The 21,392-nt window shown below is 44.1% G+C and overlaps 1 protein-coding gene across 1 annotated transcript in view; it reads left to right on the top strand.

The window, feature by feature from the left end:
- Positions 1-606: 606 nt before the first annotated feature.
- The window catches only part of LOC309415272 (zinc finger protein 462-like), a gene marked incomplete at its 3' end in the record, with an annotated part of 81,502 nt that continues 60,716 nt past the window's right edge, over positions 607-21,392 (top strand). Inside the window, exons 1-4 of the mRNA XM_082012741.1 lie at positions 607-1,259; positions 1,749-7,192; positions 8,704-8,868; positions 10,275-10,378. Coding sequence (XP_081868867.1) covers positions 1,040-1,259; positions 1,749-7,192; positions 8,704-8,868; positions 10,275-10,378 — 5,933 coding nt within the window. The 5' untranslated portion in view covers positions 607-1,039. The remainder of the gene's footprint in view (positions 1,260-1,748; positions 7,193-8,703; positions 8,869-10,274; positions 10,379-21,392) is intronic.

Below are 21,392 nucleotides of genomic sequence, written 5' to 3'. Positions count from 1 at the left end.
GTTTAATCTTGTCAGGCAAGAAGTTACATGTTTAAGGTCTTAGCCAGTGATTGTCAGATATTTAACCCTTTCAATACTAGATCTTACCTAGTTTTGTTACTTTGTACATTACAGTATACAGAGGTTTGGGATTAATCAATGAAGTCATGAAGTATTTAGGGAAGATCGCTGTTACTTATGTTTCCATTGCACTTTTGCAGTATTCCTATTCTTCTTACTGCCCATCCATTCCTCAAAGTCCTATCCCACCAAAGATATGTCCCCAATGACACACCATAATGGAACTCTGTAAGAGTTATAACAGAGTGGAAATGTTCTCAGTGTTTGGTGGAATTAATTCCAATGCACAGCATTCTATTCTGGATACACATATTTAGGTCTCACTTTGCAATTATGCTCGTTTTCCACTGAAGTCAGGATTTATAGGATTTTGAAAAGAAAGACAAGTGTTTCCACTTTAAGGGTTTTTTTAATCACTGGTAATGAAACTGGCTGGACTTTCTCAGCTTCCAAGAAGGTTAGAGTGGGTCTTATAGAAGCAGAAACCAGTCATCTGTTTGTAAGTGCATGAATGTTTGGGAGTAATGTGGTTGTTCTTCTAGCATATAGCTGCTAGTTTCTGAATGAGACAAACTTCCTAACAGCAGCTCTCTCCTGAGTAATGGAAAAGCCTAGAGGACAAAGTCCATTGAAACAGTAGTCATTTGTCAGAAGTTTGACTGTAGCATTGATAACAGCAACCTGCAAGTTACCTAGATAGGGCTTTCTTTGAATCAAAATTGCCTTGATGCCTCTTAAATGTTGAGTTTTAGGCTGCAGTAATTATGGAATTTCTGGAAATCATTGAGTCGTGATAGGAAGCTTGGTGTTAATATATTTTCAGAATTCACTGAATGGCATTTCTATAAAAACAAAACAAAAAAACTCCCCAAACCAACCAAACAGGGAAAAACAAAACAAAACAAACCCTTGCCTCTTTCCTTCTCCTTTCCTTGTTTTTCTTGCAGAATTTTCTAATGCAGAAGATCATTTCTGAACCATGGAGGTGCTGCAGTGTGATGGCTGTGATTTCCGAGCTCCATCCTATGAAGACCTAAAAGCTCACATTCAGGATGTTCATACTGCTTTTCTGCAGCCAACAGATGTCTCTGAGGAAAACCCTAGCCAGCCAAGGTCTGGCTCCATGAATGCTAGCAACCAGACTGAGATTGAATTTTCTTCTGTAAAGGATGAATTTACAATTGCAGATGAAATAGCAGGTAAACCTCAACCCTAAGCCCCATCTCACATGTGACTTATTTCAGTGCATTTTAATTGGTATGTTTCAGTGTGATTTTTAAAAACTATCTTTATCACTATGGTAGTGAAGTGAATGACGTTTAGTTACAGACATTTTTTCTGTAAATGCAAACGTGTGGATTTTTTTGTCTTGCTATTTTTCACATGCTTCTTCATATTGCCTCTTTTCCTTGCTTTACACCACCATGAGCTCTAGAAGAGTTTTGGACTTATTAGTGTACCTTTTTATTTCAAGAAGCTTATTTTGGAATTTGTCTATCCCAAATTATGTACCATCTGTTAGTTTTCTGACCATTCTCATATGCACAGGTCTAATCATAAATAATTGATGGAATTCCGGTGTTATTAATGTGTTCAAGATGTGTGTGTATCCATATGCTTACAGGATAGATGGGGGGGACTGTCTAATTTTACTTATTTACATATTTACTTTTTAATTCTTATTTTAGGGCAAAATACAACTCAGATGGGGACTGGAAGTTATTATAGCCAGAGCCAAAGTTTTTATGGTCAACATATGGCTCCAAATCCTAAACCAACCAAGTTTTTCCAGTGCAAATTCTGTGTGCGTTACTTCCGATCTAAAAACCTCCTCTTTGAGCACACTCGCAAGGTTCATGGAGCAGAAGTTGGGGGGACCTCAGTAGGGTCACGCACTGCTGGATCCTTAAATTACAACATCCTGATGCACGAGGGGTTTGGCAAAGTTTTCTCTTGCCAGTTCTGCACCTACAAATCACCAAGGCGCGCAAGGATTATTAAACACCAGAAAATGTATCACAAAAACAATCTGAAGGAGAGTTTAACTCCTACTGCTACCTCTGCTGTATCTGAATTGGCATCTGCCTCTGTGCCAGTGCAGGAACCCTGCAAGGAATTGCCTGCAGAGGTGGTAGAACGGAGCATTTTGGAGTCCATGGTCAAGCCTCTAACAAAGTCCAGAGGCAACTTTTGCTGTGAATGGTGCAGTTACCAGACACCTCGAAGGGAGCGCTGGTGTGACCATATGATGAAGAAGCACCGCAGCATGGTAAAAATACTGTCAAGTTTGAGGCAGGAACAAGACAGAACCAGTGCGCCTGATATGCAGAGTAAGAGTGCCCAGAATGCCTCCCCAAACTCTAATTATATCTCTATGAATATGACAGGACATGATATGTTGAATGCTGATGTCTCAAACTTCAGAAGCTCTACGGGCAGTTCCCTTATCAGGCCTGACTCTTCTATATCCTCTAAGTTTTCTTCTGTGTCTTATCCTCAAATGAAGTCTAAATTACCTCACAACTCGGGCATAGTTAATTTGTCTGACAGATCCCGCTATGGAGTTGCTGACATGACAAATTCTTCTGCTGACTTGGAAACAAACAGTATGCTAAATAACTCCAGCTCAGAAGAAGAGCTAAATGAAGTGGACAGCGAGAATGGCTTGAACTCTGTGGACCACCAGACTTCAGGAATATCTGCAGAGCAACTGATGGGATCTGATGGCAACAAACTGTTGGAAACGAAAGGGATTCCCTTTAGAAGATACATGAACAGGTTCCAATGTCCTTTTTGTCCTTTCCTCACAATGCACCGCCGAAGCATCTCCCGTCACATTGAGAATATCCACCTGTCTGGGAAGACAACTGTATACAAATGTGATGAATGCCCTTTTACCTGTAAGAGTTCATTAAAGCTTGGAGCTCATAGGCAATGTCATGCAGGTACAACATCAGACTGGGACACTGTGAATTCTGAGAGCGAAAACATTGTCTCCTCTTTGAATGACAACACGATTTCTTATGAAAGTGGAAATACAAATGGAGGGAAGTCAGCTGGGATGATGGAAACAGTGCAGCAGCAACAGCAGCAGTTGCCTCAACCCCATTCACAGCATCCTTATAGGTGCACAATGTGTAACTATTCTACCACTACTTTGAAAGGCCTCAGAGTTCATCAGCAGCACAAGCACTCATTTTGTGACAACTTACCAAAATATGATGGACTGCCATCCAACATGCCACAAGAGAGTGAGGCAGATGCTCTCACCTCTGTCAGCACAGTGAAGAAAAGCCAGACCTCAATTCTTGGTCTTTCGTCTAAAAATAACTTTGTTGCTAAGGTCACTCGGAAGGTGTCAAATGACTGCCCTTTGGATCTCTCACCAGTGAAGAAAAGAACTAGAATTGATGAAATAGCAAGCAACCTGCAGAGCAAAATAAACCAAAACAAACAGCAAGAAGATGCTGTGATTAATGTAGAGGATGATGAGGAAGAGGAGGAAGACGAGGTGGAGATAGAAGTGGAATTAGACAGAGAAGAACAAACAGAACCAATGGTGGAGGTTTCTAGTTCTTATGCACCCCAGCAAATGTGGGGGAGAGAGACTAATGATTCTCAGAAGGATACAAACTTGCATCGTGATTATAATTCCACCAATGGAGCAGAGATCGAGCTCACTTTATCTGAAGATGAGGAAGATTATTTTTCTTCCATTAACATGAAAGATCAACAGAGCCCTAATGCCCCTGTTCTGGGAAGCCAGCCAAATATGTATGGCCCTGATCAGAACAATGAAAATGTGGAGATTAATGACTCTGGTAGGCTTTACTATTGTAAACACTGTGATTTTAGCAACAAATCTGCCAGGAGTGTTAGCACCCATTACCAACGGATGCACCCCTACATAAAATTCAGCTTTAGGTATATCTTGGATCCCAATGATCACAGTGCAGTATACAGATGCCTTGAGTGTTATATCGACTATACGAACTTTGAAGACCTGCAGCAACACTATGGAGAGCATCACCCTGAAGCTATGAACGTATTGAACTCTGATCACTCGGATCTTATCTACCGCTGTCGCTTCTGTTCTTACACTAGCCCAAATGTTAGAAGCCTGATGCCGCATTACCAAAGAATGCATCCAACAGTGAAAATTAACAATGCAATGATATTTTCAAGCTATGTTGTTGAGCAGCAAGAGGGGCTAAACACAGAGTCCCAGACACTGAGAGAGATCTTGAATTCTGCTCCAAAAACTATGTCAACCTCCACCCCTGTGGCTCATGGGACTACTATGTCAGCAAGTTTTAACAAAAGTGCCACAAAGAGTTTTAGTCCTCAATGTGAAAATCAGAAGGCACCTTCGGTCAATTCTCTGGTTGTTTATGACTGTGATGTGTGCTCATTTGCAAGCCCTAACATGCATTCAGTTCTGGTGCATTACCAGAAAAAACACCCTGAAGAAAAAGCATCATATTTCAGAATTCAGAAGACCATGCATATAGCTTCTGTTGACAGGGGCTCTGCCTTGGCTCAAATGTCTTTTGAGATGGGGGTGTCTGTCTCCTCAAAACTGTCCAACTTGGCTTCTCAACCAACACCTCCCCCACCACTGCCCCCAGACCTTGCTCCTGAACTCTACTATTGCAAACACTGTTCATACAGCAACCGTTCAGTTGTGGGAGTGCTTGTCCACTACCAGAAAAGGCATCCAGAAATAAAGGTCACTGCCAAGTACATCAGGCAGGCACCCCCTACTGCAGCAATGATGAAGGCTGGTGAGCTGCCACCTGGGATTCAGAAACTGCCAGTGTCAGTGCAGCAGTTGAGCCAGGGCAGTTCCGAGTGCTCCGTGAATCCCCTTGAGAATGAAATGTTCTTCTGCCAGCACTGCGATTATGGAAACCGGACCGTGAAAGGTGTGCTCATTCATTATCAAAAGAAGCATCGTGATTTCAAAGCCAATGCAGATGTGATTAGGCAGCATACAGCCACCATTAGAAGCCTTTGTGATCATAAACAGAAGAAATCATCTGGCAGCCTGCCTGCTCACACCTCCAGCACTGAACAGAACAAGACAAAGCTGAGAGCTCTCAAATGTAGGCAGTGTAGCTACACATCACCTTACTTCTATGCGTTGAGGAAGCATATTAAGAAAGACCACCCGAATCTGAAGGCCACGGTCACATCCATTCTAAGATGGGCATTTTTGGATGGCTTGATAGAAGCTGGTTATCACTGTGAATGGTGCATTTATTCACATATGGAACCAAATGGTTTGCTTGTGCATTACCAAAGGAGACATCCTGAACATTATGTTGACTATACATATATGGCAGCTAAACTCTGGGCAGGTCCGGATCCTTCCCCTCCTACCCTAGTGATGCCAACAGAGGCAAAGACCTATAAATGCAGAGACTGCATTTTTGAAGCATCTTCCATTTGGGATATTACTAATCACTACCAGGCTTTTCACCCTTGGGCTATGAATGGGGATGAATCTATATTGTTAGATATCATTAAGGAGAAAGATGCTACTGAGAAAATTGGCACACAGCTTAATGAAGTTAGGGCCAGGATTAATTCTGAAAACCAGGTAGCATCACAGATGGACCAGGATGTGGAGGACCCCAGCCTTTCCCAGGAAAAAACTATTCAGCTGGCTTCTGCAAACCCTGCCATCTCCTCCACTCCATATCAGTGTACAGTTTGCCAGTCTGAGTACAATAACTTGCATGGCCTCCTGACACATTATGGCAAAAAGCATCCTGGCATGAAAGTGAAAGCTGCTGACTTTGCACAGGACATAGACATTAACCCAGGGGCTGTGTACAAGTGCAGACATTGCCCATACATTAACACTCGCATTCATGGTGTCCTCACACATTACCAGAAACGGCACCCATCAGTAAAGGTCACTGCTGAAGACTTTGTGCATGATGTAGAACAGTCAAAAGACATTGCCCAGAATGACATGGAAGAGATGAGTAGGATTTTCAAGCAAGGCTATGGTGCATACCGGTGCAAACTATGCCCTTACACCCATGGCACACTAGAGAAGCTCAAAATTCACTATGAGAAATATCATAATCAGCCTGAATTTGATGTTTTTGCTCAGTCACTGCCAAATGTGTCTGCCTCAGTGGAGCCAGACATGGTAGCTGAAATCAAGGCCTCCCCAGAAATTGCTGATGATGGTGTTGGAGAAGTCTCTATCTCAGCACCTCATTTCCCCAGTTCTCACTTATTGTCTCACACAGTGTTCCGGTGTCAACTCTGCAAATACTTCTGTTCTACCCGGAAGGGGATAGCCAGGCACTACCGCATCAAACATAATAACGTTCGAGCACAACCAGAAGGCAAGAACAACCTCTTCAAGTGTGCTTTGTGTTCCTACACCAACCCTATCCGCAAAGGGCTTGCAGCACACTACCAGAAAAGGCATGACATTGATGCTTACTACACTCATTGTTTAGCAGCCTCCAGGACAGTAAGCGACAAACCCAATAAAGTGATCATTCCATCTCCTCCCAAAGATGACACTCCTCAGTTAAGTGAGGAGCTGAGGAGGGCTGTGGAAAAGAAGAAATGCTCGCTTTGTTCCTTTCAATCGTTTAGCAAAAAAGGTATTGTGTCCCACTACATGAAGCGTCACCCTGGTGTTTTCCCTAAGAAGCAGCATGCGAGCAAGCTGGGGGGTTACTTCACTGCTGTGTATGCTGATGAACATGAAAAGTCAACTCCAGCTGAGGAAAGGAATGACTTTGAAAAGCCTGAGGTGGAGAGCGAGGCTCAGGAAACTGAGTGGCTTCCCTTCAGATGCATAAAATGTTTCAAGCTGTCCTTCAGCACAGCAGAGCTGCTGTGCATGCATTACACTGATCACCACAGCAAGGATTTGAAGAGAGACTTTACCATACTGGGAAGTGGCACCCGCTCTCATAATGCTGTCTACCAGTGCAAGCACTGTGATACTAAATTGCATAGCACAGCAGAGCTGACCTCACACTTGAATCGTCACAATGAGGAATTCCAGAAGCGTGCCAAACGTCAGGAGAGGAGGAAACAGCTTTTGAGCAAGCAGAAATATGCAGATGGTACTTTTACAGATTTCAAACAAGAGAGGGTAAGGGTCTGTGTGTCTGGTCTCCTTCTCTGCTTCCTCTCCCCAGGGAGAAAAACAAACCAAAAGCTGTTCTTCTGTATCCCAAGAGGCTCCTTATTGCTAATACCCACCTGCATGTTCTCTTTGACAGCCAAATGAACGCAGGTTAATTAGTAACTCAGCATGTCAATGGGCTCTATAAGTCGGTTACATACTCTGCTTTAATTTCCTTCATTCTCTACCTATTCCTAGGCTCCATGGGAAGCTCTGCTTCTTCCAACTGTTTCCTTCAGGATTTTCCCTATCTTTCTTCCTTCCTCCCTCCCACCCTTATGGATGGCTATCTGTACCTGACATTTATTCTTATATTGCAAGGGTGCTGTTTGCTTTCTCATAGATTCTTTAGCAAATGTCCCATTCTACTGCTCATCAACGTACCTTGAAATAACACACCAATTTCCTTCTCAAGCTTATCTATTTCAGTACATTTTCTGATAAAGAATCTGATGCTTATGTGCATCTATCCAATAACTTCAAGCTTTGGGTAAGTGTTCCTGTGAACAGAAGACCAAATTCTGCTACTCTTTTCTGTACCCTTCTCCTCATCTGGAGTAACTACTTGCTGTAGAAAAGCATATAATTGGGCAGGGGGGAACCATGAAGGAGCATGGCTTGGTCTTGTAAAGTTAAAAATGAACAGTCTTATAGAGGACTACTATTATGCAGAAACTCAAGGTTTTTCCTGTGCACATCCTGTCCACCTATTTTGAGGGCTTTAATACAAGTCAGTGCAAATTGAGGTTGAAGTTTTGCACAATAGCATGTTGTAGTGGGTTGACCTTGGCTGGACACCAGGTGCCCTCCGAGCCGCTCTATTACTCCCCCCCCTCAGCAGGACAGGGGGGGAAGAAAATAAGATGGAAAAAACCTCATGGTCAAGATAAAGGCAGTTTAATAAAGCAAAAGCAAAGGCCACGTGCAGAAACAAAGGAAAACAAAGGTTTTATTCTCTACTTCCCATCAGCAAGTGATGTCCAGACACTTCCCAGGAAGTAGGGCTTCAGTACATGTAGCAGTTGCCCCAGAAGACAAACGTTGTAATAATGAATCCCCCCCCCACCCTTCTCTTAGCTTTTATTGCTGAGCTGACATCATATGGTATAGAATATCCCTTTGGTCAGTTTGGGTCAGCTGTCCTGGCTCTCGGTCCCCTCCTGAGATCTTGCCCCCCCAGCCGGGGGGAGGGGGCATGTTGTAGGAGAGAGCCTTGATGCTGTGCCAGCACTGCTCAGCAGTAGCCAAAACACTGGTGTGTTATCAACACCTTTCTAGCTAACAATACAAAGCGCAGCACTGAGGGCTGCTATGGAGAAAATTAACTCCATCTCAGCCAGACCCACGCATGTGTACACTAAATGCAATTTTGCTTAAGGTGCAAAATCTGGTCTGGGTATATTCCTAAAAGTGAGATATCAGAAGAATATTTCAGTATTACATTAGTATAACTGATTAATACTCATGTGCTTGAATAGGCTTTTGGACATTTGGAAGATGCTTCAAAACTTAAGGAGAGGAAAGTAGTTGGCTACAAATGTAAATTTTGTGTGGAAGTTCATCCAACGCTTCGAGCCATCTGTAATCATCTCCGTAAGCATGTCCAGTATGGGAATGTTTCTTCTGTGTCAGCTACAGTAAAGGTGAGAATTCTGTGAACTGACAGCATTTTTTGTTTGATATTAAGGCCTAACTGAAAGCCCGTAGAGGGCTCCCATGGAGTCAAATGGATTTTGGATTGAATATTCTGAACAGTTAAGCATGACATTCTAATCTAATTCTTCAGGTTTCTGCAGCACATTTTGTTTATTTTAAGATGTTTTGACTTTCTTCTGCTCTTCATCTGGGGCACAAAAAATATTTAATTCTCATTTCTTAATTTGCCACAAAGGAATTGATATCACGGATGACTGAAAGGCTTGATTTATGAGCAGGAGCTTCTCCCTCAGCTGTTCTGGGCTACTTTTCTGCTTTCTTAGACCCTTGAAGTGTGGGGTTTCTTTCTTTTTTTTTTTTCTCCAACCCATATGCAAAAGTGAAATTATAGTGCTGCAAATACATATTCAAATAGCCAGCTGAGCCAGGGGTCCAATTCAAGTGGTTAATTGTAAATGTGCTGCTGTTTCCTCCCTATGCAAGTGGAGACCATCTAGAATGTCTCTGAGGACAGGCTGTGCTCCAGAGGCAGCTTTACAGGATATCAGCAGGGGGGGTTCACATGCAGTAAGGTTGCAGGAACTGGTTATGCAGTTCTCCTTTTCTTGCTGCAGTGAGTACTCAGCAAAATCTCTGCAGTCCTCAGAATGTGACCTAAAGTGTGCCTATTTCATGACATCAACTGTGTGCTGTGTAAAGTATCTGAGTCCTTCAGAATCTAAACACTTTCATCGTCCTTCCACTGACCTTCCTTTAGTTTATCCAATACTACTGACAGAATGGGATGCTTCCCTTCTATCAAAGCTCTTTCCCTGCTTCTCAAAGTTTATGTGGGGTCAATACCACCTTTTGAGCAAGTAGATACTAAACCAGCAGGGAACAAAAACTAAAATCCAAGACCCAAAAAACATGATATAAATATACTTTTCAGTTTTAATGTTGCTGCAAAATGCATGCTATGCTAATTAACACTTAGGAAAGGGACCAAGAGATGGGTTGTTTGTTTTTTAAATACGTTAATACATATATACATATATATAAAAACATATATATGATTAAAGACTAGGCTCTCTTTATACAGAAAGTCATTAGTGTAGTATGGTAGGGATACCTTTAGAAAGTGAATGCAGTGGGAAACCTAGGTATTAAAATTAATACATATGAGAGACTGAGGGGCAGAAGAGAGAGAGAATTGATGGCTTTGGGGGGGATATGTGTTTTTTAGCAGGAAGCTGAAGATTCTTCAAGCACAACTTTGGAGGGTTTTGAGGGAGCCAAAGACCCTGGCACTGTGGAATTTACAGAAGCTGAATCTGGAGCATCCTTGGAAGATGAAAACAGGCCTGGGGGCTACCACTGCAGCCAGTGTGACCGGGTTTTGATGTCTATGCAGGGTCTGCGATCTCATGAGAGGAGTCACTTGGCTCTGGCCATGTTTACCCGGGAAGACAAGTACAGCTGCCAGTATTGCTCCTTTGTCTCTGCTTTCAGGCACAAGTAAGTTATAGTTTGTTTTCAACAGAAGCACACACAGACTAGCATGAGGTTTTTTTATGTTGGTCGACATCAAAGAGCACACTCAATTTGATTTCAAGCCACGTTTTTATCTTTCTCAGGATTTAGGTATTTTCTATGCCCCCAAACTTTATGCTATTGCCTATGACTATAAAAAGTCCCATATCTTCTTGAATTCAAGTTCTCTTTTTGTTGTGTGTAGGGGAAATGCACACCAAGCAAAAGATGCCCACCACTTATGCAGTCCTGTCAAATGCATGAAATTAAAAAAAGCCATAAAGAGGAAAAAGTATTTTTCACTAGCCTTCCATGTAACTACCTTATTTTTAAATAGTACTGTGACTCTTATTTGACTGAGACATTTCATTTCTAGTGCTGAACAGTTATCACAAACCAATCTTAAAGTTAGATTTGTTTTTAATTTGTGTTATGCTGTCGTGGTTTAGCCCCAGCTGGCAACTAAGCCCCACGCAGCCGCTCGCTCACTCCCCCACGGTGGGATGGGGGAGAGAATCGGAAGAGTAAAAGTGAGGAAACCCATGGTCTGAGATAAAGACAGTTTAATGGGTAAAGCAAAAGCCGTGCACGCAAGCAAAGCAAGACAAAGAATTCATTCACCACTCCCCATGGTCAGGCAGGTGTTCAGCCATCTCCAGGGAAGCAGGGCTCCATCATGTGTAATGGTTTCTTGGGAAGACAGACGCCATCACTCCGAACGTCCCTCCACCCCTTCCTTCTTCTTTGTCCCAGCTTTATATACTGAGCATGACGTTATATGGTAGGGAATATCTCTTTGGCCAGCCTGGGTCAGCTGTCCCAGCTGTGTCCCCTCCCAGCTTCCCGTGCACCCCCAGCCTGCTCGCTGCAGGCCAGCATGAGAAGCTGGACTGTCCTTGACTACTTAGCAACAACTCAAAACATCAGCACCTTATCAACATTTTCTCATCCCAAATCCAAAACATAGCCTCACGCTAGCTTCTATGAAGAAAATTAACTCTACCCTGGCTGAAACCAGGACATGTGCAATTTCAGTCTATGAACATAGTCTTCACATCAGTGTGTTATACTTGAAATGGAGGAAATCACCCCTTATCTGATGTGACCCATGAAAAATGCATGGTCATAATAAATAATTAAGTTCCTCATGACTTATTTCTTTGCCTACAGCTAGGAAGCTTTAGAATTTTTTTAATCATATTTATTCATGGCTTGCCACAAAGAAATGAGGTTTATTGGATTATTTTTTTTTTTCAGTGGCATCCTGGACTGACAAACACATGTACATGTTTTCTGTAGCTTCTGGGGGGAGAACTGTCCCATCCCCCCATGCCATGTCCATCCACCTTCCCCCCAAAGAAGAGAAATCCAGGTGCTTGTTTAACACAGGCATTGATAGCACAGTCAGTGACACCCTTAAATTGGGTGAAGTTGTTACTGTTCTGTAATTAAAAGTATGTGGGAAAGAAAGCATGATATAAGAAATATTTATAAACCATTGTGTTAGCAAAGCAGCATTTCTGTCAGTATCACAGCATGGTTCCTATGTGGAAGGGCTATGTCCAAGGGCTGGGCAGGCCTTGGCAGTCTCTCATTAACATCCTGGATCTGAGCTCCTGTACAGCAGGTCAGGTCGGCATCTCCCCTGCAGAAGAGTCTTCCACTACTATCGCTCACCACTTCCTCCTGATGCTGTTGCATGGTTCAGGTGCAGCCAGCTCTGATGCATCATTGGAGGAGCTCCCAGCCCCTCATCTGCAACCAGATGCCGCTCGTTCGCCCCCCCAGGTGGGATGGGGGAGAGGATCGGGGAAAAAAAAAACTTGCGGGTTGAGATAAAACCAGTTTAATAGGACAGCAAAGAAATATGAAATAATAATAATAACAATAATGGAATATACAAAACCAAGTGATATACAATGCAACAATTACTCACCACAGAATGATTGATAGCTCGTCCCCGAGCAGCGATTCCCACTCCCTTGTCAACTCCAGTTTTATATACTGAGCATGACATTATGTGATAGGGAATATCCTTTTGGCCAGTTTGGGTCAGCTGTCCTGGCTATGACCCCTCCCAGCTTCTTGTGCACCTCCCCGCTGGCAGAGCATGGGAAGCTGAAAAGTCCTTGACTGAGTATAAGCACTACAACTACTTAGCAACAACTAAAAACATCAGTGTGTTATCAACATTATTCTCATACTAAATCCAAAACACAGCACTATACCAGCTATTAGGAAGACAATTAACTCTATCCCAGCCCAAACCAGGACAACCATACAACCTATTCTGTAGTTGCAGATCTACTGGTGAAGCAGAAGCCATCCTCCCAGTGCCAGATATCACAAGCTTCCAGCCTTTGCCATCTTTGTAGTCTCCATTTCCCAACCTGATAAACACAGACGCTGGCTGCCCCTCCTTCAGTACACTTGGGAGTTTGGTCTCTTGTCTCTGCAGGATCTCTGAGAAGATTCTGTTAATCTTTTTCTCATTCTCTCTGATGCTGTGCGGTTGTCTAACCTCCTGCAGCTCCTTTAAATTGATAACACAACTCCTCAACCAGTGCACACCTCCTGTAGGCAAGGAGACAGTTTTTCTCTGTCCCATCCTCAGTGAGAAGCCTCAGACATTTCCTGTAGCCCCAGACATAGAATAGAATAGGTTTAGTTGAGCTGGAAAAGACCTACAACGATCATCTAATCCAACTGCCTGACCACTTCATGGCTGACCAAAAGTTAAAGGATATTATTAAGGACATTGTCCATATGCCTCAAACACTGACAGGCATGGGGCATTGACCACCTCTCTAGGAAGCCTGTTCCAGTGTTTGACCACCCTCTCGGTAAAGAAATGCTTCCTAATGTCAAGTCTGAACCTCCCCTGATGCAGCTTTGAACCATTCCCACATGTCCTGTCACTGGATCCCAGGGAGAAGAGATCAGCACCTCCCTCTCCACGTCCCCTGCTCAGGAAGCTGTAGAGAGCAATGAGGTCGCCTATCAGCCTTTTTTTCTCCAAACTAGACAAACCCAGAGTCCTTAGCTGCTTCTCGTAGGACATTCCTTCCAGCCCCTTCACCAGCTTTGTTGCCCTCCTCTGGATGCATTCAAGTACCTTAACGTACTTCTTAAATTGTGGGGCCCAGAACTGCACACAGTATTCAAGGTGAGGCTGCACCAATGCTGAATACAGAGGGATCATCACCTCTTCTGACCAGCTGGTTATACTGTGTTTGATGCACCCCAGGATGCAGTTTGCCCTCTTGTCTGCCAGGACAAACTGCTGACTCTCATTGAGCCTGCTGTTGACGAGCACCCCTGGATCCCTTTCTGCAGGGCTGCTCTCCAGACACTCCTCTTCCAATTTATACTTGTGCCCAGCATTACTCCATCCTAGGTGCAGAATCCAGCATTTGGACTTTTTAAGTTTCATGCCACTGATGATTGCCCAATGCTCCAATCTATCCAGATCACTCTGCAAGGCTTCTTGTCCCTCCCTTGAGAGAGTCAACAGCACCTCCCAGTTTAGTATCATCAGCAAACTTGCTAATGGTGCATTCAACTCCTGCATCCAGATCGTTGATAAAAATATTGAACAGAACTGGCCCTAGAACTGAATCCTGAGGAACACTGCTGGTGACTGGTTGCCAGCCAGATGTAGCCCTATTCACTACAACCCTTTGAGCCCTGCCCTTCAGCCAGTTCTTCACCCAGTGCACCATGTACCTGCTCATCTCACAGTTGGACAAGCTGTCCAGAAGGATGCTGTGAGGGACAATATCAAAAGCCTTACTAAAATACAGAAAAACTACATCCACCACCTTCCCTTCATCCACTAGGTGGGTGACCTTATCATAGAAGGATATCAAATTAGTTAAACAGGACTTTCCCTTTGTGAACCCATGTTGACTGTGCCTGATGCATTGTCCTTTAAATGCCTTTCATAGTACCCAGTATAATCTTCTCCATAATTTTCCCAGGAACTGAGGTTAGACTAACAGGTCTGTAGTTCCCTGGGTCTTCCCTCACGCCCTTCTTGTAGACTGGAATAACATTGGCTAGCTTCCAGTCAGCAGGGACCTTCTCAGACTCCCAAGACCTTTGGTAGATGATTGAGAGGGTGTTGCGTGCCAGTCATAGACCGGAGCGAGGTTTTGTTCGTATTCTCAGGAACAGAATTAAGACTCAAAATGGAGTCAAGCGTCAGGTAACTTTATTTGCCCGACAACAGGTTCGCAAATGCAAAAGAGAAAAGAAAGCAAAGAAAGAAAGAATTAGTTGCAATAGCTACCACCACGGGGCTGCGGTGTCCCGACAGTCCGATTCGGTGGGAGAACATTAGCCCATTTCCCTCCTGTTGCCAAACACCTGTCCATTTTCTTGCAATTCAGTCCATAAGATTCTCTCTCGGTCAACTAAAACAAGTCCTGTGCAACTTGTCTTTTATACTTCGACAAAGAGAGAGAGAGAGAGGGAGAGCGCGCAAAGAAGATATCACCACCCATGGATCCAGCAGCGTCCCATTGGTCCTCTTGATGTTCCTTGGTGGTGGGGGTCCCCCTTTTCGCTTCTGATTGATGGTGTCATTTTTATACAGTCCACAATCTCCATCTGATCCCAAGAAACTTCATGCATATACAACAGGCTGATTCCAAGAAACTTCATGCTGATGCAACAGGCTGATGCAACAGGCAACGGCACATCTGCAGGCCTTGGTGTCTCCTCTCACCGTATCTCTGCTCTGCGGGAACCGGTATCTCGGTCTTCTCTGGGGTCCACTCCATATCAAGACATGTTCAAGCCGTTGTACCAAAAAAGGTGTGGGTTCCTCGGAACCATGAAATGTTTAAGACAGGAACAGCATATCGGTCTGCCACAGAGGGGTCATGCCATAACACCCACTAGCTCCTTCAGTACTCTGGGATGAATCCCATCCGGCCCCATGGACTTATGAACATTCAGCTGGTACAGCTGGTCCCTTACAATTTCAGTGTCCACAAATGGAAAGTCACTGCTCCCATAGTCGTGGTTCTCCAACTCAGAGTACCATGCAGCCCAAGGTCTATCAGAATTATTAAAGACTGAGGGGGGAAAAAAAAGCATTGAATGCTTCTGCTTTTTTTTCATCCCTGTTTGTCAGGTGACCATCTTCAACAAGTATTGGTCCAATGTTTTCTTTAGACCTCCTCTTGCTATTAACATACTTTAAAAAAAGTCTTTCTTGTTGCCTGACACAACACTGGCCAGTTTCAACTCTAGCTGAGCTTTGGCCTTTCGTGTCTTCTCTCTGTATGTGCAAACCACAGCTCTGTAATCTTCCTGCGAAGCCTGACCTCGCTTCCAGAGATCATACCATTTCTTTTTCCTCTTGAGTTCCCTCTATGGAACCTGATGAGATGCATCCCAGAGTCCTGAGGGAATTGGCTGATGTAGTTGCCAAGCCACTCTCCATGATATCTGAAAAGTCCTGGCAGTCAGGTGAAGTCCCTGGAGACTGGAAAAAGGGAAACATTGCATCCATTTTTAAAAAGGCTAGCAAGGAGAACCCTGCGAACTACCGACCCGTCAGCCTCACCTCTGTGCCTGGGAAGATCATGGAGCAGATCCTCCTAGAAGCTATGCTAAGGCACATGGAGGACAGGGAGGTGATTTGAGACAGCCAGCATGGCTTCACCAAGGGCAAGTCCTGCCTGACCAACCTAGTGGCCTTCTATGATGGAGTGACCACATCGGTGGACAAGGCAAGAGCTACGGATGTTGTCTATCAAGACTTCTGTAAGGCCTTTGACACAGTCCCCCACAACATGCTTCTCTCTAAATTGGAGAGATATGGATTGGATGGGTGGACTGTTGGGTGGATGAGGAATTAATATCTTCATCAGTGACATAGTGGGATCAAGTGTATCCTCAGCACGCTTGCAGATGATACCAAGCTGAGTGGTGCAGTTGACATGCCTGAGGGATGGGATGCCATCCAGAGGGACCTGGACAAGCTCAAGAAATGGGTCTGTGTGAACCTCAGGAGGTTCAACAAGGCCAAGTGCAGGGTCCTGCACCTGGGTCGGGGCAACCCCCAGTATCAATACAGGCTGGGGGATGAAGGGATTCAGAGCAGCCCTGCTGAGAAGGACTTGGGGGTACTGGTGGATGAAAAGCTGCACATGAGCTGGCAATGTGCGCTCACAGCCCTGAAGGCCAACCGTGTCCTGGGCTGCATCCAAAGAAGCATGGCCATCAGGTCAAGGGAGGTGATTCTGCCCCTCTACTCCACTCTGGTGAGACCCCACCTGGAGTACTGCGTCCATCTCTGGAGCCCTCAGCACAGGAAAGACATGGACCTGGTGGAGAGGGTCCAGAGGAGGGCCACAAAAATGATCAGAGGGATGGAGAACCTCTCCTGTGAGGACAGGCTGAGAGAGTTGGGGTTGTTCAGCCTGGAGAAGAGAAGGCTCCGGGGAGACCTTATTGCAGCCTTTCAGTACTTAAAGGGGGCCTATAGGAAAGATGGGGACAGACTTTTTAGCAGGGCCTGTTGCAATAGGACAAGGGGTAATGGTTTTAAACTAAAAGAGGGTAGATTTCGACTAGATGTAAGGAATAAGTTTTTCACAATGAGGGTGGTAAAACACTGGCACAGGTTGCCCAGAGAGGTGGTAGATGCCCCATCCCTGTAAACATTCAAGGTCAGGTTGGACAGGACTCTGAGAATACTGATCTAGTTGAAGATGTCCCTGCTCATTGCAGGGGGAGTTGAACTAGATGACCTTTAAAGGTCCCTTCCAACCCAAAGATTCTATGATTCTATGATTGAGTTCCCTGTTCATCCAAGCTGGTCTTCTGCCCTGCTTGCTTGACTTTTGACAGAATGGGATTGCCTGCTCCTGTGCTTCTAAAAGTGGTTCTTAAAAAATGACCGCTCTCATGTACCCCATAGCCCTCACAAGCAGATCTTCAGGGTACTCTGCTAACTAGCTCCCTGAATAGCTTAAAGTTTGCTCTCTTGAAATCCAGGGTAGCAACTCTACTGTTCTTCTTTCTCATTACACTGAAAATTTTAAACTCGACCATTTCATGATCACTGTGGCTGTGACAGCCACCTACTATCACGTCTCCCATGAGTCCTCTATTTAGAAAACACAAGTTTAGGAGGGCACCTTTCCTAGTTAGCTCACTGAGTACTTGTGATAAGAAGTTATCTTCCACAGACTTCAGGAATTTCCCGGACTTGCTCATCACAGCAGTATGGTATTCCCAGTTGATATCTGAGACGTTGAAATCTCCCTTAAAGACTAGGGCTACTGATCCAGATATTTCTCCTAATTGCCTATAGAATAACTCATCAGTGCTTACATCCTGGCTGGGCGATCGGTAGCAAACACCCACTACAACATCTCCTTTGTTTTCCATCCCCCAATCCTCACCCATAGGCTCTCAACCACATCATCCCTAACTGTAAGGGCTGTACAGTCAAACCTCTCCCTTACGTATAGTGCGACACCTCCACCTTGCTTGCCCTGCCTATCCCTCCTGAACAGCCTGTAGCCCTCCGTCCTAGCACTCCATTCATGGAACTCATTCCACCAAGTCTCATATCAATGACATCATAGCTCTGGGAACAGACTAATGCTTCCAGTTCATCCTGCTTGTTTCTCATACTGTGTGTGTTGGTGTACAAGCATTTCAGATGTGCTCCTAAACCCTCAGTGCTCCCAGGAGCAGTGTAAATGTTCCCATTAGCATTGCCACCCTCGGGCGATGCCATGCCAACCCTTGGCTTACCTTCAGCTCTCCTGATGGTATCCCCTTCCCCCATCAATTCTAGTTTAAAGCCCTTTCAGTTGGTCCTGCCATCTTACAAGCAAAGAAGCGTTTCCCCCATCAGGACAGGTGGATCCTGTCAGGCCCCAGCATACCTTGTGTCTTGCAGACTCTTCCATGGTTATAAAAACCAAAGTTCTGGTGAAGGCACCAGTCCTGGAGCCACGTATTGATGTCTTGGGCACACCTGTTTCTTCCATTGACTCTCCCCATTACTGGGAGGATTGAGGAAAACACTACCCATGCTCCTGAATCTTTTATCATTCTTCCGAGGGCCCTGAAATCTCTTTTGATTGACCTTGACCTTCTTGTTGCTATGTCATTAGTACCCACATGAAAGAGCAGGAGTAGGTAATAGTCTGAAGGCTGTACTAAGCTCGTCAGTCATCTGGTTACATCCCCAGGGAGGCAGCAAATTTCCCTGAAAAGAGGATCCAGTCTGCAAATGGATGCCTCCATTCTGCTCAGGAAAATCACCGATGACCATAGCTCGCCTTTGTTTCTTCTCGGCATTGGTCTTAATGCAGGTCTTGATGTGAGGGGTTGGTTGATCTGACCTTGATGAGAGTACTTGCACAGGTTACTCTTCTTCTATCTCATCATGTCCTTCATCTACCATACCCAAAGCCTCATACCGATTCTGTAACGGTAGCTGAGAGGGTAAGGAGGGGTTCTTCTTACAGCTCTGTGTAGTAACTTGCTTGTAACATGGAAAGATGCATACTTCCTCAGGAGCTCTTTGAGTACAAGCTTCTGATGTGCCAGGGTGTTGTGGTTTAACCCCAGCCAGCAACTAAGCACCACACAGCCGCTCGCTCACTCCCCCATGGTGGGATGGGGGAGAGAATCAGAAGAGTAAAAGTGAGAAAACTCTTACATTGAGATAAAAACAGTTTAATAGGTAAAGCAAAAGCCGCGCATGCAAGCAGAGCAAAACAAGGAATTCATTCACCACTCCCCATTGTCAGGCAGGTGTTCAGCCATCTCCAGGAAAGCAGGGCTCCATCACACTTAATGGTTACTTGGGAAGACGCAATGCCATAACTCTGAATGTCCCCCCTCCTCCTTCTTCCCTCAGCTTTATATACTGAGCATGACGCCATATGGTATGGAATATCCCTTTAGCAGTTTGGGTCAGCTGTCCTGGCTGTGTCCCCTCCCAGCTTCCCGTGCACCCCCAGCCTAATAGCTGGTGGGATGGAGTGAGAAGCTGAACAGTCCTTGACTGCTTAGCAACAACTAAAAACATCAGCATGTTATCAACATTATTTTCATCCCAAATACAAAACATAGCCTTATACTAGCTTCTATGAAGAAAATTAACTATCCCAGGTGAAACCAGGACACAGGGGTAGTTGTTCCAGTCAGTGCTGAGCTTGAGATATGCATTGTATACATCTTTGGTAATCTGTTTTAGTTTTATACCAGCTCATTTTCTATCATCTATTTTAAATGTGGGGTTTTTTTAATGAAATACTGACCACAAATGTTCAGCCTCTCTTATTTAGGAGACATACTGGTACTCCAGAGAAATGGGGAAAAAATTATCTTGCCACAAACTCCCTGTTAGATTTATGATAATATTATATTTCTATGAAGTAGCCCTGAAATTGGATATATGGTCTGGTTTTTGCTTTCATTAGATCTTTGAATACACAGACTTTGGTGTTAGCACTGGTAAACAGGGTTTTTCTTGGCTCAGGCTCTGTCAGTGTGAGACTAAAGATCCTGTGAGACCCTGTGTAGTGTGAGGGGCTGGAGTAGACTCCATTTGATCTAGATCTTGATATTCAGTAGAAAAAAAGAGGACAATTTAGATCAGTTAATAGGAAATAAAGCTAAAGTATGCCTGGAACTATTAGGATGGTGGTTTGGGGGCACGATAAATAAACCAACCCTCTCCATACTTGTCCATACCTTCTTGTTTCACTGCTGCGCATAAACAGGCTCAGACTACTCACAAAGCATTAATGTTCCCAAAGAAGAGGCTGTATTGGAAATGTCTCCATCCTGATCTGAAACCATGGAGATGGGTGATGAATTCTCCCCCCTTCAATGTCAGGCTTTCTGTTGCTCTGATTTCCCCTGCATAAAAATAGCATCTGGTCTTTTTCACCCCTTCTGTTGTTGAACTTCATGCAGGGTCTCCCAGTCCATCACATCTGAAACTCTGCCACCTTTTACTCCTGAAATTCATTGACTGTAGATAGCTTGCTGGTACCTTCCCCTCAGAGTAGGCTGTCTAATCTGCTTTTGCTTCTGTAACCAAATGAAGGTTTCTTCAGTAGAGTGATTCAAAGAAATTCAAACTTAAGAAATTTAAACTCAATAACATCAAAGTGTTATTAAGCAGACATCTTTATTGCAGCGCTGGACGCATGGGGGATATCTCCTCCTAACATGCGTGCCCTGAAACAAAAGTTCATCCTTTATATACCTTAAAGACATGAATATTCACACATTTTCCAAGAAATCACCGCCTCCTTGCTTATCTACTACATTTACATAATGCTGGCGTTGCAAAACTACACTACGCATGCGCAGGGGTCTCGGGTGGTCATCAGTGGTCATTTGGGGAGTTAGCCCCCTACTCCTTTTTCCCTTTTCTGGTCACGGGTCTCTTGAGGATAGTTCCTTCTCCTTGGATGTTTGCCCCTTCTGGTGTCCAGCCAAGTGATTCTTTCTTATCGTCCTTGTTAGAGCATTCCTGCCAGTCTGTCCCTACGCTCAAGGTTAAGATATCTTCTCTGTTCTCTTTAATCTCTCAGTCCTTGCTCTTAACTCTTCTTTGTTTTAATTTTCATGAGGCCTGCTTTAGTCGTGATTAACCGTTTACACATAGTTACAATGTTAGCATTGAGGGAAATACAGCCTAAGGACTATGAGAGTAGGCCGTTAAACATAATCACATAGTTATTAGGCTAAAGAATTCTATACTGAAGTCAAACTAATCATGTAATCAATAACCTTCCATATATTAAGAAATTTGCAAAACTTACAGTTGATTAGTGACACATGCTAAAACCTTATAATTTTTTTAGATCCTTGTTTCAAGAGCTAGAAAAATATTTTCTTTTCTTTAGGAGGAGAAAAGGGGGCATATTTTCACAAAGATACTTCACAGAAAAATCCTGTACTAATTAATATTGTTTTTGTTCTGTTTGGGGTTTTCCTTGTTTGG

Source organism: Phaethon aethereus, assembly GCF_964289735.1.
Source record: "Phaethon aethereus genome assembly, chromosome: W".
Classification (NCBI taxonomy): domain Eukaryota; kingdom Metazoa; phylum Chordata; class Aves; order Phaethontiformes; family Phaethontidae; genus Phaethon; species Phaethon aethereus.
Note: the sequence above shows the minus strand (reverse complement) of the source record. Positions and strands in the feature narration are given on the sequence as shown.